The following is a 16,113-nucleotide window of genomic DNA, read 5'->3' on the forward strand; positions in this document are numbered from 1 at the left end:
CTCCCCTTCCAGAATCGAACTAGAGACCTTTCGATGACAATGTAACCATTACAGTCGAACGTGATGAACCAACTACACCAAGGGGAGGACCGGGGCTGAGCCCCGCTTGGTATGGTCTGTCAGCAGGTCTGAGATCTTAAGTATCCATCAAAATTAACAAGATCCGACACCACAAAAAAAGAAAAGTCACAGCCCAAGAGGATTTTCAAGCAGCATTCCTACCCTAGAGAGAAGAGTAAGTTCTCAGTGCTGGCTGGTGTGCCCAACTCAGTATTCTTTTTTTCTCTCCCGGCATCGACTGAAGTCGCCAACATCTGATCCCAGCCGGCTTTGCAAAGTTCATGCATGCAGAGGACACCTCGGTTGAAACCGCGTAACTAATTCATTGACCATTCTCGCACGGCACTGCGTCATGATACTACAATCTTCTTTTCATACAAACCATCTCGACCAATTTTCATTCTCACTCATCCCACTCGATCCTCATCGTAGTCGGCACAGGCCAGTACGAGCTCTGGTCAGCCGTCATGAAGCTGCGCAGGCCCAGCCAGGGCTCATCCCTCTTGCTGGCGCCATTTTGATTGCCAACAGGCAGACCAACCTGGCCATTCCACGTGCCGGCAGGCATGTTCTTGAGCTTTCCACGCCCTCCGTTTCCGTTGGGCGTCTTGTCGGCCCTCCTCAGTCCCTTGAGGCCCACAATCTGCTTGAACAGACTCGTCTGCGCCACGCGGCTGATCTCCTTACCAGCACACCAGTGGGGGCCGAGACCATAGTGGACGTAGGACTCCAGAGGGCGATCGAGGCGCACTTCGTTGGGGGCCTCAAAGATTGTCGGGTCGCGACCGGCGGTCATCAGGTTGCAAAGCACCTTTTGGCCCTTGGGAATCTTGACCTCGTACTTGGTGCCCTCAATATCGTCGTTGACCTTGGGCGTGCGCGAGGTCGGGTCCTTGGGATCGAGGAGGCAAGGAGCATAGTCGGTGATGACCTGGGTAGTGACGGCCTCGCGGTACACGGCAACGGTACCACGGAGTCGGCATCCCTCAAGCATGCTGCAATAAAGTCAGAAAGGCGCCCCAAAATAGTGAAACTGTGTGTCCAAGACGTACTACTTCATCAGCTTCTCGTCCGCCTCAGGCGTGTCCTCGTGGGCTAGCCTGTACAGATCGCTCAGGTGCTTGTGACCCTCGCCGAGGTAGTAGTCGATGCAAAGCGACATCACCTGGGATTGGTTCGTAACATTGGCAGTGACGACGGGCATGATGGTACCCCAAACCACCTCCTCAATGTCCTTGCCGTCCGCGAGGAGACGCTCAATGAGATGGTTTCCGAAGGTGGGGAGTGAGGCTTCTCCTTCTCTGATCTTGGCGACAATGTCCGTGATCAATCCAGCCTTGGAAATAGTCTGACAGACGAGGCTCACGAGCCGGCCCAAGCCCTGGCCGAGCTCGCGCGCAATCGTCCGCAGCTTGAAGCTGTTCCCAATGTCTGCATCCAGGAAAACGGACTGGAAGAGAGTGGCGACAACCACATACAGTTCCTGGTCAGTGTAAACACCCCACGGCGAGTCCTCATTCTTGATGGGCAGGCAGAAGAGGGCGGCATTGAATCGTGTGTTTGTCAGGTTGATGACATCCCGGACAATGTCAACCTCCCTGACACCCTTCTTGATGGCGAAGCTGTTTTGCTCCAGCAACCGGGGCGTCATGTGGGTGTACCATTTGAACACTTCCTTCTCCCAAGGACCCGTGATCAAGGCCTTCCTGACCTGAGTGCGGTTCTGTGTGTTGGCCTTGCCGTCACCTGCCAGACAAAAGTCCTTGCCGTACTCCTTACCAGACTGCGCCACCAGGTGACGGATTGCTTCGCCCCAGACAACCTTGAAGTCTGTTTGATTGTACAGAATCTCACTGACTGCCTTGTGAGAGAAAATAGGAATTAAGCTGCGCTTGGTCACCGGCTCCTTCCAGGAGTAGAGATAATCTCTGTTAATGCTCTCGAGGATCTTCTTGTTCTCCGAGGGCACCGTCAGAGGGAAATGCGCGTAGACGCTGTTCTGCTCAAATGAGTTGGGGAAAGCGCGGTACACCAGCTTGTACAGGACATGGCTCTGGTCAACGTTGAGGTCGTAACTGCATTGGTTGAATCTGTCCACAAGTTAGCGACTGTCATCTTTGTCGGCAATTCAAAAATTGAGCAAGACTGACCCCCAGTTGGTCAGGTTCTTTGGTGTGTAGTCGACGGTGTAGAATCTGTCACCACGAACCAGGGCAACTGCGTCAGACAAGATAGCTCTGGTCATGGTGTAGCCACCACATAATCCACTTCCCGGAGCGATGGGAGGCTTGGCCTTCTCGGCGATCAATCCGGGGTACAGCTCAACTTGATCGGGAGTGCCATAGAGATATCTTAGCTTCTTGACGACTTCCTTGTCCGGATTGATGTCCTCAAATGTCGGGTGCTTAGTGAGGCCGAAGTGATCACGGAATTCGTTGAGGGTGGCGACGTTCCAATTTCGCGCGTTCATCATGCCGAGCACCTCAATCGGCTTCATAATCTCTGGGATTCTGTTGGCGCCATAAGAGCCAGCAACGTCTTCGACAGATTCCTTGAAGATCTTGACTAGATCCTCTTCACGGAAGGCACCGTCCTTGCCACGCTTCAGGCCAGCAAAATCACGGTTGACGGGGTCATCGTCGATGCGTTTCTCCCAGTCCCTCACAGCGTGACCAAACTCCTGGAGAGTAAAGTCCTTGACTTCCTTGGGGGGCTTACTGGTGTCGTTCGGTAGCTTGAGTTGCTCGCGGAACGCCTTTTCGGTCCACTTGGCGTCTTTGGGCGAGATGGTGCAATGCCATCTGTAGATGAGGTTGAACTCCACTGATACCTGGTTTCCGGTACCCTCAGGGGTCTCGGCTCTGAGGATGCTCTTGCCCTCGTTGGTGCGGGGGTCCAGAGCCCAGCTCGAGGATGAGCGGTTCATATTCAAGATGGTGCGGACGTAGTCGCGGAGGACGATGCTGACATAAAGACCGCATGTGATGAGACGCGCTGTTTGAAACAGGTCGTTGTCGTACTTGACCCAGGCATTCCAACGATCAGAGAGAGCCTTCTTGTCCAGATACTGCTTGTGCTCCTCGGAGGTCTTATCGACCCCCGCGGCCGGCTCCGCGGGGACTTCCGGGGCCTTGGCTTGAGGATCGATAGGATCGCCAGCGGGCCTGTTAAATCGGTTGTTTTCATTGATGCTATATCTCGTTAGCACCACTTTTATTCGAATCTGTCTTGGGTGGAAAGTCTCACCTTGCAAGCTGTGTGACGATGTAGTTGTGGAAACGGTTGAACATCATCAAGAGAACGCCGACGCCAGGGGGGAAGCCGAGAACTCTCTTGGAAGAAAATGAATCAGGCTTGAGTCTGCCGGCCAGCTTGGTCCTGACCAGATCTTGCTCCTCTTGGTTGCGACCGTAGAGAGGAGAAAGATCAAGGTAGGATGATGTCTTGTTGACGCCACTCAGTCCGTCCTATCGTCCAGCCTCTATTAGCAAAGTTCTAAATCACCATAACCCGAGTGCAAGTTAGGGTAGCCGGCCTGGGAGGTAGTGTCTCACCGTTTGGAAGATATCATGGGTGATGATGGTAGCTAGGTAAAAGAGGAAGCTTGAGATTTTGTTGGGGTGAGGCTTGAACTCTTCGCCTCTAGCAAAGAGCATGTCAAAGACAAGGCTGGGATCAGGCTGGTTGGGAGTCTGGTAGGCGATTGGCGGGGCTGACCGAGCATATGCTGTGCCAGCCGCACCCATCGCTGGGCTGTGGATGTTGTTGTTGGAGCCATCGGCTTCACGGAACTTGAACTTCTCGTCCAGAGTCGTCATTGGCGGATGGTCGATACCATTCCAAAGCTGGTTGATTAAGCCATACTCCAGCCTCTTGCCCTTGACGGTGCCGCGGGGCAACTTGGCGAAGAGCTGGATGAGGCGCTCCAGAAGCAAGTCATTGTCGTCAATTTTGCCTTGTAGAGCAGTAATGCCAAAGTCGGCCAATGTATCAATGTCCTCAAAGCCGAGCTTCTTTATATCTTGCAAAATATTTGTTGGCTCAGCCTGCTGCGCAGTGGCACCAGGAGCTGGCTCGGGATGCGGAGGAACGGGGGAAATGGACTTGTGAACGAGATCGCGGGCTGCCGCCAACTTCTCCGATACCTCCGTGAGGAGGGGCTGGTGCTTAGGGAACTGCTCCTGAGCTTGAGACATGCTGGCGGATAGTCCAGTCGACTGCAAGTTGTAGGAGAGAATAGGTGACTTGAAGGGCAATGGGAAAGATTGTTCACATGGGTAGTCTCTGTCCAGGGGCGGACGCGTTCCTTCATATACGCGAGCGAAGCCCTTTTGCTCGATGGACATGGCGGCGGACAACATTGTCCGAGGCAGGGCAGACATGGAGTTACAGATACACCATCCATGACGAGGCGAAGAGCAATCGAGTGAGCCAGCAGACACTGTGTTACATGGTGTTGAGGATCAGGCTGGCGACTTCCTGTCGTTTAGTCCTCTTGTTGGCGCTGAGGTCAGCTCCCGAAGCTCCACAAGGCCGTCATGGGTTGTGCTAGGCAATAGCGCAAAACGACGAAGCAAATGTTTCTGGGCTTCCCGCTACTAGTTTGGTCGTCTTGTAGGGCTTCGTTCCCGACTTCGTTCCCGACTTCGTTCCCGACTTACGCCAATCACTGACCAGTCTTGCCCGGATGAAGAAGTCGAAGGTGATGAAGAAATGCGCCTGTTGACTAAACATGGACGACGATTGGCCGGGATGCGAAGCCGGGGGCCTACGCTCCCCCCTGCTGTCGTGCGGCGCCGAACCAATAATGGTTGATATCGCAGGCCGACTTCTGCATCGTGGGGGCAGCCAGGGCGCAGCTGAATGTCCCCTGCGTGCCTGCCTACAACTGAGGGTACGGGGGATGGGAAAACAAAAGCAGTAAGGGTTGCAGAGCTTTCCCCTTCTGCCGAGCTTGGAGATACGGGAAATAGCAAGCACTGTGCGAGACATTAGGCTAGTTGAGAATTAGCTGAAGTCGTTGAGTTCCTGATGAGGCCATTAACATGCGCCATTGGCCAATCATTGATGAGACGATTCGTATGCCCGGCCGCCTTCTTCTTGGTGGGTGTCATGCCAGTTGAAGGGATGACTCTGTCTCTGCCGGGATTTCGGTGAATGTATTGGCGCCAGTGGGGGAGATGAGATCGTATTTGCGTAATACTACAACTTCACCAGTATGAGTCGATCTTTGCTGAGCTTTTCAACATGTGACATTGTCGTAGATTGGCAGGGACCCATCAAGCCTGCAGCTCTTATGTCTTCACTCTCGGACGTGTTTGCCGTAATGCGTACTTCTCACGGGAGCTGCCTCGTCGACCCCGTTCAAGCCCCCGTCAATCCCGGTCGGTTAGGGCGTAGTGGTGAATGGCGGTTCCCGATTTTTGACAGAGATGCAGGGACTTGAGAACGCCTAGAATAGTTTAGCTCGGATCAGTTGGGCGTGACCACGACCGGGGCCGTTGTTGGTGAGAGGCTGAGAGCATGGTCGGCGGCGGCAACTGTGCTTACCAGCCTGTTGTGTTGCGGAAACAGCCCGGCTGCGCGAGTTACTGGTGGCACAGCGTTTTCTCGGTGTGAAGAGATATTGCAACTCTACATCAACATGCTTCGACAGCCCCGCGGGTTACTCGAGTTCGTCAGGGCCAGCCCCGAGGGTGATGTCAGCTGCTTGGCGATGGAGGTCAGCACTCTGTGCAAGCCATCCGAGCCCCATTTCTTTTCTCGTTCTGCCCTGTGTGGGGACCTACCTTAGGCGGCCAATGCGCAGTAATCCTTCAGCCGCCCACTGCTGCTGGGACCTCGGGCCCCATGTCACTGGGCGATATGTGCCGCTGGGCGGTGCAACAAAGTCCGCATTGCAAGTAACCTAAGATGAGTGGTTGCTCTCAAAGATCAAGACCAACCTGCCATGGACGTCGTCACCGAAAAAGATGCACGGGATGATCTGGTGCCCGCAATATCTGCTGCCGTGCCTCATTTCACAACACCAACCGTACCGTGCCGTGCCACCACCGAGTAATTCCACAAGACAGCAGAATGCCGACTCTTTTGATGAGACCTTTCCCCCTCAAGGGCTAGTCTATATCCCTTGAATTGCGGGGTCTGAGACACGGGATTTCGCAGCCATCGACAGGTCCTAAACGGAAAATAGAAGACGTTGTGTTGTGGCTTGTCGATGGAATTGAGCATCGAATTTCCGAGGCATCAAACAGCTTTCAGAAAAGGGGGGGAAAAAAAGGAAAAAAGGAATTAAAAAAAATTCGGTTAGCCTGGGCGAGGTGGGAAAAATTCCGAAATGCAGAAAAACTTTTGACCGGCATAGTAGCCTCGAATGTGATGTCTAACAAGTTCCTCTCTTATCCTTTCTGACCTGTGGAAGTCGGTTGAGGATTGTCAAACTGCGCTGGCAAGGCTGGGTAGCTGGGCCAGTGCGCCCTGAATGGTCCGCTAATAGTAAAGCGTTCTGGAGACCGTAGGGCTGAAATGGTGCCTGTTGCATCTGTCTTAACCCTGCTCGCGAGACGCCGAGTTCGTGGCCATATAGACCGGCTCCATGCAGTTCGGGGGAGCCGGTGCGGGATGGTGTCGTTTTATCCTGCGGTCAGCTTACATACAGCATAAGCGTGTGCACTAGGTTCCGTCGATTGCTAGAGAAAGAAGCCCATGATCGGTAGATTGGCCGCTGACAAGGAGGCCAGTGGCAGGACGGGAAGTTGAGAGTCTAAAGCAACGATACGATAAGGTATGGTGAGGTAGGTATTCGAAGTTATTTGCTCCTCACGCAGGCCGGTTGACAGTTGAGGGAGTGCAGTGCAGCGCAGCGCATGGTGCGGTGGAAGACTGGTTTCTTTAACGTTGAGCCACCTGAACGCCACCTATTGCCCAATGACGCTGGAGGTTGTCGTGGCTGGCCTCCGTCGAAGCGGTCAACGGCGTCTGGCAGGCGCCCAGAGCCTCAAGAACGTTTCGAAGGTTGGCGAAGTGTGAAAGTCCCTATTTGATTGCTACTACAGCTACCTTAGGTATATGGAAGAGCTGGTCAGTGTCAAGTAATTAACGAGTGGCGAGCAACGAATGCTTGTGGCTAAGCGGTGCTGGCCATGGCTCAGATATTGATAGTCCCACAATACAAGAAGAGTCTTTCCATTGTAAACAATTTTTTGGAAACATAGTCTGGACGACCTATTTTCATCGGACCCATGAGAGACCGTGGAAGGGAAGTCGTCCCATGGCTGCAGTGCTTGAGCGTCCAAGAGTGGAAGATGATGTCTCGAGGATGGCCCAGCTAAGCCACCTCGAACAGAGAGTGTCTGAACTGGCTACGGCTGAAGCAACACCGGCCCAATGTGCCTGCGTGTGCCTGCGTGTCCCTTGCTGGATGGTATTGCGTGCTCGTAGGTCCGACTAAGTCCGGGTCTGGTTGCGCTGAATCCTCAGAGGCAGCCTGGCGCGGACGAATGTCCAGTATGTCTGGGTCGCCAAGGCAGGTCCGGGTATGAGGCATGAAAAGGGGAATTGGGGCCGGGTTGCCAGGAATGCGGTGAGACGCGTCGACGTCGTTTGGTGCAAACCTGGGTCGAATGAGCAATGCAACTGTTCCAGAGCGGCACGTGTATCCATATGGGTATGGGACGCGAGAGGTCGGGTTTAGCTGCCGATTGTTTCTCGAGGTGTGAAGACAGGCAAATACCTTACGTCGGGTCGGGGGATAAGTCTGTCGTTGGAACATTCTGGTGATTTGCAGCTCCATTGCTTCTTTCCCTGTCCCATGTAGAATACCTAAGCGCCTGCCTGGGAACTTTGTATTCTGTGACTTGGTCATGGCGGATCAGTTTTGGGAAGGAGGATCACCCGCCCGGTGAAGTACGACGGGCGTGACGTACCTTGCGTACCATAAAGCATTAAGGTACCTTACCTTATCCCAACCACGGCATGGTTGGTCGATGCTCTCCCACAGAGAGATACCTTTCAGCTTCGACACGCAAAGGTTTCGGTCGCATCGTCAGCTACTTATGTACTTAATTACGGAAAATGAAGCGATGATGGCTGGATGAGAGAACCTTGGTGGGTTGTGGCAGTGTTAGACCAAAAGCACTTTTCCGTTAGGCACGTAAGTATAGGTATATGACTGCGATGGAGAAATTGGAGACTGGAGATTGACTTTGAGAGTCGTATCGGCTAAGGACGCTTTGAGTTTAGACTGTTGAGACTCAGGGTCCCCAATATGAGGACCGCTGTGGTCCTGAGAACGTGGACTCGGGAAGCAGGAGCCACCAGTGGAGGCTACGACCCACCCCACTTCCTAGGTATGTAAGGTAAGGTACTGGGAAGTTGGAAGTTGAAATTGGAGGCCGGGAAAGAGCACTCGAGACTGTGTGGATATATCTGGGGGAAGGCAAGAGTGGACCAGGCAGGGAGGCCCGTAGGTAGTAGGTCGGTAGGTACCTTTCCTCAGGTGTTGCCCTTAGGTTGTTATAAAGTTTCTTCCTCTGCTTCATGAAGCCTGCACGACGGAGGCAACGAGGAAAGAGACGTGAAGACAGCACGAACAGATAGGTAGGTAGGTACAAATGAGGTAGTCTGGTTGCTTCCTGCCTTCCTGCCTACCTGCCTTAACTCTGCTCTCAAGTTGCCCCTTCTTTCGATCCCTTGCACCTTAACCGTGCTTCATTGTGCCTTAATCATCCCCTCCTTCTGTTTCTGTTTTCAACGCCTGGCGGGGGGTGATCTAAGCGAGTCGTTATTTCACCGTCTCATCTTACGGATACTTACTTTCCTTGCCTACCCGAAGGCGAGGCAAGATCGTATCCGTGTTTCTTCCTCGCAATTGCAAACCCGACGAGTTACCTACGAATAGCTGGCAAGCCGCACACACGAGCTGTGCCGCATCGTATCTCTGACACCCGACCCGACGCCTCTGCGAGTCCATCCAGGCAAGGCACTCAACTCTGAACCCTAATTCCTCAAAGTCAAAGGACGTCAAATAGCAATGTCTGGACCTCGACAAGCAAACCTGAATCCTCGCCCATTTGTCCATCCACTCACCACCTTCCCTCACTCTCCAACCCTCGCTTTTCGGGCCTAGCACGCACTTCCAAACCCAACAGACAAACTCAAGCAGCCGACCTTCCAAGAGGGATCCCGATCCTGCACACCTCAAGCAGCGGCCCATTCCCTTCCTCCTTGCGGTTTACCCCCTTGTCCCTGGATAGCCTAGCGCCACCTGTTAATAAACAACTTGACGCCAAGCTCGCCAAGCTCGCCAAGCTCCCGCCAGCTGTGCCTTCTGGCGGCCTTTTGCCGCCAAACCCAATCTCGAGCCGAGGCCTATTGTGTAGACGGCAGGGCTATCGTGGTTTTTCCCACCCTCACCTTTTCCCTCATCCGTACGGATACTGCCCACCTTGTTCCCTGTCTTGCATTGTTCGCTTCCATTTGTGCCTCGTCGCTGGATCGTCGGTCCTTCTCGGTTCGTCCTCGGTCGTACGTTGCTTCGAAACTCTGCCTCGAGCCACGTCTACTGTGACATCCGACGCCTCACACAACCCGCCGTCGATCGAGTCCACGTTCAACAGCCAGCCCGCGCGCAATAGATCAAGGCGGCAACGACAGCACATCCTGCACACGCGTATTCATTGGGCCAGCAGCAACCCCGAAAACTCCTCTTCAAAGGGATGCCATAGCCATCACCACCATCATCGCCATGATCCCCCTCGTCGTTCGTTCCCTCCGGGGAGCTGTCGCCCGCATCTCCCCGAGTGCATACTCCTACTCCCCTCTGAGTAACGTCAACTCCCATTCCGAACCCTCATCGCCCGGCGGCTCGACCCCTCCCCCACAAGCCAGGTCCCTCCTCGCGAAATTGACGGCTATCCTCTTTTTCCTCCTGCCCTCCTTCGTCCAGCGCCGACTCCGACCCAACGACTTCAAGCACCGGCGCTTATACCCCACCTCGTGGCTAGATGGTCTGCGCGGTGTCGCATCACTGATTGTCTTCTTCTGCCACTTCACCGAGAAACACGTCGGCTGGTTCACCGCGAGGGCATACGGAATTCCCGACGAGAACGATCATGTTGCTTCCTCCCCGCTGCAATTGCCCTTCATCCGCGTCATCTATAGTGGTCGGCCCATGGTCCACATCTTCTTCATCATCTCGGGCTTCGTTCTGTCTCTCAAGTCGTTAAAGCAGGCAAGGAAACACGACTACGATGGACTGCATCGCACCTTGTCTAGCAGCATCTTCCGCCGTGGCTTCCGCTTGTTTCTGCCCACCACTGTGTCTACCTTTATGATCCTCGTCATGATCCGCCTGGGGTGGACGGGACAGCCCTTGCCCACACTCTGGGAGCAGCTGGTGGACTGGAAGAACGCAGTATGGAGAATCACCTTCAGCTGGCAGTGGGATATTACCCAAATTCTGCCCTATGATGTCCATCTTTGGACAATCCCCATCGAGTTCTCCCACTCGCTGCTTCTATTCGTCGTTCTGACTGGTGTGAGCCGCATGAAGACGTACTTGCGCCTCGCTTCAGTTTTTTTCATCATGATCTACTGCCTCAAATGCGGCCACTGGGCCGGCTTCGAGTTCCTTGGTGGCATGTTTCTTGCCGAGATCGGTCTGATTGAGGAAGCTCGTCAGGAGCGAAAGGCGGCGGCTATACAGAACAAGGAGGCATCTGACATGGAAGCTTCCGCTGTGTTGGACTCGCCTTCTAGCTCCCTAGCTGTACGCGTCTTCAAGACATTCCTCGTTGGCAACTTGGTCTTTGCCTTGTTTGTGGCCGGTTGGCCGAACCAAAAGGCCGACATCACGCTGGGAATGTCCCCGCTCTGGCACAACACGATGGAGCCCTTCTTCACCATGGGCGGTGACCTCGTCTCCTTCCCCTGGTACGCCCTTGGCGCATTTCAAATCGTTGTCGCCTTGCAACACATCCAAATATTGCAGAACCTGTTCGTGACGCCACTAGCGCAGTACCTCGCAGACATCAGCTACGCGCTCTACCTTGTCCACGGACCCGTACTCGACGTCTTTTCGCATCGCTGGATGCCGTATATTTGGGCACTTGTTGGTGGTAGGGACGAGACTGGCATGATTGGGCGTCTCGTGGCGTGGATCCTCGGCGTGGTCTTGCTTGGTGTACCAACGGTCTGGGGTAGCGACGTCTTCTGGAGAACCGTCGATGTCAAGAGCGTAGAGCTGGCACGCTGGATCGAGGGTCTCTGCACGCGAGACGCGTCGAATTAACCATCCATGCGGCGGGCGACATCGGACGTGATAGCGTACGTGGGATATCGGCGTTGGAGGCGTTGTATAGTGTGATTGGGTGTATCGTTGGTTTCGAGTACACCTAGAGACAAATTGACATTCAAGTAAATACTCTCGCACAGCGCTCAGTCATTGGGTCTCGAATTTGTTTCTCTGTGAAGCAGAAGGAAGTGAAGGAAGTACGGGTTGGGCCTTGGTTAGCGCGTGCCTCTTGATGTGGCGCATTTGGATTGACAGGTCGTACAAATCCAACGTAAGTAAGATGGCTTAAAAAACAAAAGTAAGATGAGACGCAAGCCTGATCAGCTTTGGCGACACAAAAGGAGGGAGAGGCCAGTCTTAAGACTGAGGCACATTGGAGATCAAAGAGAACAGCCCAACTACCTATGGGTAACCAGGAAGATTGGCCACTTGGGACGGGATAGTGATTGACGATCCGGCCGTCCCGACACGGTGGCTTCATTGGACCCGTGAGCCACTAGGCCATTCCACACGCCCCCTATGCCCTTGCCAAGACCCAGAAAATACGTTGCAATGGCGTCGATAAGAGCAGGTTTGATGGAATTGATGGGATGGGGACGGACGAGTTCGGCCTGGCTGCGATGATGTAATCAGGGCAATGAACGGGTAAGCCTTTGGTTGGTGAAACGGGAGAGAATATCTAGTGAAAATACTAGTAGACGCTTAGGTTGATCGAAAAACCGTAGGGGCTCTACGGAACTGCGGCGTGGCTCAAGACGCCGGTGCACTCGTGCCGAGATGCCATTAACTTCCTCCTACCTCTGGGGCGGATAAGAACGCCCGGAAGTGAAGCATGGCTGTGCTGTCAGTACGCCCACCCATCAGCGTTTCTCCCTCGTGGAGGGCACTCTCCTTTTCCGCCGGACCAATCGCGCTACTACGCATATGCTGCTACTCAGCAACAAACTATAGGTACTTGGGTATATGTCCCCTTGCGATGGACTGCCATCGGTGGCTGATAATCCGGTACGTCCCGGGAGATTTGACAGTGCTGCGACGGGGTCTGTGGGTTTCCGGAGGTGGAGGAGGGGGGAATATCGGGGGCCGTCCGTTGTGTTTCGATTGAATCCACGGTGCCTGCGCCGGTGTGCCAAGGAATATCTGCCGTGTACCTAGGCGGGGGGATGGTTGTCGGTGTCCTGATTGTGTTCTGGCATTCACCTCGGCTTGGGGGTACCAATCTTCTCTAATGAGCACCGGATGTTGAAGGGCTCTATCTCCAAACTCCGGGCTGACTGAGGCGATCCCTGGCTACTCCCGTACTTTTCATTGGAAAATCATATGCGCCACGTCCGTCACGAGTACACAAATCTATCGGCGATAGACGATTTGAAAAATTGAATGTACGATGGAAGACAGGTCATAGGTCCTCCGTCACCTAACGCCGATGGGACAGTTTGCCGCAATTCTTGATACAAATGGACACCAAAGAAGTAGTGCCATTCCGCGCTGCATAGCCAGGGGCTCATTGGCTTATGGCTATCTCTTGGCAAGAACGGGAAGCAACCAAGCTGCAGCTTCCTGATTTCGTCCTGTGGAAAGCACTTCTTTGCTTTCGGCTCCCACTCGTGTCGTGCGCTTGGGGTTTGGAGTTAAGAGGCTTCTTATGTGCGGCTGCAGATGATGGCGTCGGTGGTTGTTGTGCTTGCCAAAGGATGGTGACCAGTTCTTGACCAGGAGTCAGACGGGAAATGTAAATGACCTCAGGCTTGTTTCTATTAACTTTCTATAAAGACGAACCGTCATCCAGTCTACAAGGAGTACTGCTCACTACGGACTTTCGACGGCTTTCTGATAATTTGTGCAAACACCTAAGTCTGAACAGTCGCGTTTACCAATAATCCCCCCAGAAAACCCCCCAAAGAAGCAAGCATGGCACCCACACGAGGCCGCCAAACAACGGGCACCGAGCTCGTCGCCGAGTACGCCTCACACATTGCCGGTAAGACAATTCTCGTGACCGGCGTCTCCCCCGGCGGCCTTGGCGCAGCATTTGCCCAAGCAGTCGCTGCCGGCTCTCCGGCCCTCCTCTTACTCGCGGGCCGCAACACCGCCAAGGTCCAACAAACCGCCGACGCCATTACGTCATCTCACCCGTCTGTTGCTGTGAGGGCGCTTGAGCTGGACCTGGGCTCGTTCAAGAGCGTACGCGAGGCGGCGGAGACGGTGAATGGGTGGGACAATGTGCCTCATATCGATGTGTTGGTAAATAACGCGGGCATCATGGCTACGGAGTGGAGCAAGACGGAGGATGGCTTCGAGAGCCAGTTTGGGACGAATCACCTGGGTCCATTTCTCTTCACAAACTTGATCATGAATAAGGTACTCGCGGCGCAGGAGGCGAGGATCGTGACTGTCAGCAGCGACGGGCACCGACTAAGCCATATTCGTTGGACGGATTACAACTTCAATGTGAGTATTCCCGTTCTTTAGATTGTAGCTGCAGATCCTGATTCTGGAGTTGCAACACAGGACGGCAAACACTATAACCGCTGGATCGCTTACGGCCAATCCAAGACGGCCAACTGCCTAATGGCTCTCTCACTCGCGGAGAAGCTGGCCAGCAAGGGTCTCTTGAGCGTCAGTCTGCACCCGGGTGTCATCTTTACCAATTTGGCGAACCATTTGGAAGGCTTTGATTCATTGCGTAAGTGAAGCACTCGTGGGAGCAGGGGTCCCAAGAGACACACGACTGACGGCAGTGCAAACAGGAGAGCAAGAGATCACGATGGGGACCAAGTTCATGTGGACAGATTTTGACCCAAAGACAGAAGATCAGGGTATCGCTACCCATGTGTACGCGGCGTTCAGTCCGGATATCAAGGGTGAGTCAACTAGCGAAGCTTCTGAGTCGGATAAAGATACCGGGATCTAATGCTGCATAGGTTTAAACGGACAGTACTTTAACGACTGCCGCGTTGCAGACCAGTATGAGGAGGAGATCTACCCCTGGGCGAACAACAAGATTGAGGCGGATAAGTTGTGGAAATTGAGCGAGAAGCTTGTTGGCCAGGAGTTCAACTATTGATTACCGAGGTAGTTTCAGGATCAGAGACCCCCTTCCACAAGAGGTTCACCTCTGGGGATTCAGCTTGAGTTGGTTCCCGAGATGCGCGAAGACATGACCTGTCGTTTCTGCTGGGCGCCTGATAGGGCCAACCTCCATGGGCACGCGAGGTCCAGCAACTAGAACCTCTAACAAGAGCGTTCTCAATTCACCGTTGCGCTGTCGTATCATTCATATGTTCAGATCTTACATGGATATCGACTTTCTCTCTCTCTAATTTTCTACTCTAGCGTTCAAGGTGTTGTGGGAATGACATCACTTGGCTCGGGAGGTGCTGTATAATCGCCAGGGAGGGTATCGACGGGAGGAGCCTGTTCTCAAATGTCAGCAGTCATCCGTGTGAGGCAAATCAGTACAACAACTTCTACTCACCTGAAGCTTCTCCGCCCATTCTTGTATCGCTCCGTAGTTCTTGCACATATGTTTGGTATTGAAGTCAGGAAAAGGAGCCGGGGGATCGCTGGCCCAGACCTGGCCCAGAACACCGGTATCGACGTTGCAGACCAGGACCTGCCTGATGGTGTCTAGACAATGTGCTTCCGAGGGGTCAGCCGTTATTGTACATCTCGCAAGGATAGTTGCCACGTACAGACGTGAAGACGCACAATGTGCTCCTCGTTGGCAAAGGCATGAGTGCCCATCTTCTTATAGTAGTCATAGTTGTAATAGAGGGATTTCCGAACCAGGTTCTGCATCAAACATCAGCATTAAGCGAGCAGTGCCGAGTCCACGTCGTTGACATACCAAACAGTGAAGGTGGTGCATTCCCTCGACGTTGACAAAGAAGCCCGCGCCGTACTTTTCTGATCTCCTCACAAAAGACATGTCCAGGCCGCTCCTCAACCCATCTTCAATTGAGATGACTCCGGCGCGGTCTGCAGATTGTGAGCCACGAGGCAAGAAAACATGGCCTGGAATGTTACTCACAGTCCACGCCCATCGACTCCCACGCTGCATCAACCTCTGGTGAAGCTTGTTTCCTAAATATGTCTTCCTGTAAAAATGATCCGTTGAAGTGCTTCCAGTCGTATTTGACATCCACGTCTTTTAATACAGGCGACCATTGCGTTGTGTGAGCAGCACAGGCGCCATCCAGGTCCGCCATGTCCGAAGCCATGTGGGCACCCATGCGCATAGAGATGAGGTTTGAGACGATGTAGACCGCTGCCGCGGCTGCGATCCTCCAGCCTCGTCTTCGCTGTCTTCCATGTTCCCTTACGTCCGGAGCTGATGACAGGGACTCAAGATCCTCTTCGGATTCGTCCACCCGATCAGCGAGCGGTTTCGAGTGGGGCTCGTCGTCTTTTTCATGCATCATGGTTGCGAAGAAATGGATATCGAATTGGCTCACGCCTAGCAGGGAGAATAGTGAAAGGAGAGAAACCAAAGAATTGCCAGAAACATTTCGGACGAGGTTGAAAGAGGGGAAGAATCTTGAGTGATCGTGATCCAAGGGAACCTCGGTCGAGGGAGCAACGGGCAAGACGGAATGCCTAACGACTCTTGTCTGACATGAGGAATGCTCGCTAGCCTTCCAAGCATGGCTCACACATGTCCATGTAACTAACAACGATGAGGCGTCTATATTGTGGTGCGCCGTCAAGGTTGCCACGCGAATTCCGAAAGCAGCTGGAATGCTCAAAACTCAAATCTC

The 16,113-nt window shown here is 53.7% G+C and overlaps 4 protein-coding genes across 4 annotated transcripts; 2 read left to right on the forward strand and 2 right to left on the reverse strand.

Annotated features, from left to right (window-relative positions):
• Positions 1-463: 463 nt before the first annotated feature.
• On the reverse strand, positions 464-4,406 carry CORC01_02838 (linoleate diol synthase; the record flags this gene model as incomplete). Its single annotated transcript, XM_022614488.1, has 5 exons — positions 464-1,055; positions 1,113-2,150; positions 2,211-3,251; positions 3,307-3,527; positions 3,615-4,406. 5 exons carry the CDS (start codon positions 4,404-4,406, stop codon positions 464-466), a joined length of 3,684 nt encoding a protein of 1,227 aa, XP_022479102.1.
• A 5,399-nt stretch (positions 4,407-9,805) lies between these two features.
• CORC01_02839 (acyltransferase) lies at positions 9,806-11,350 on the forward strand (the record flags this gene model as incomplete). Its single annotated transcript, XM_022614489.1, has 1 exon — positions 9,806-11,350. The coding sequence occupies one exon, from the start codon at positions 9,806-9,808 to the stop codon at positions 11,348-11,350; it is 1,545 nt and encodes a 514-aa protein (XP_022479103.1).
• A 1,914-nt stretch (positions 11,351-13,264) lies between these two features.
• Positions 13,265-14,420, forward strand: CORC01_02840 (short-chain dehydrogenase/reductase family Oxidoreductase; the record flags this gene model as incomplete). Its single annotated transcript, XM_022614490.1, has 4 exons — positions 13,265-13,804; positions 13,865-14,039; positions 14,104-14,217; positions 14,278-14,420. 4 exons carry the CDS (start codon positions 13,265-13,267, stop codon positions 14,418-14,420), a joined length of 972 nt encoding a protein of 323 aa, XP_022479104.1.
• Positions 14,421-14,692: 272 nt separating this feature from the next.
• Positions 14,693-15,777, reverse strand: CORC01_02841 (tat pathway signal sequence; the record flags this gene model as incomplete). Its single annotated transcript, XM_022614491.1, has 5 exons — positions 14,693-14,770; positions 14,832-14,983; positions 15,049-15,148; positions 15,204-15,334; positions 15,387-15,777. 5 exons carry the CDS (start codon positions 15,775-15,777, stop codon positions 14,693-14,695), a joined length of 852 nt encoding a protein of 283 aa, XP_022479105.1.
• Between the last annotated feature and the right edge of the window lie 336 nt (positions 15,778-16,113).

Source organism: Colletotrichum orchidophilum (assembly GCF_001831195.1).
Source record: "Colletotrichum orchidophilum strain IMI 309357 chromosome Unknown Scaffold_16.1, whole genome shotgun sequence".
NCBI lineage: Eukaryota > Fungi > Ascomycota > Sordariomycetes > Glomerellales > Glomerellaceae > Colletotrichum > Colletotrichum orchidophilum.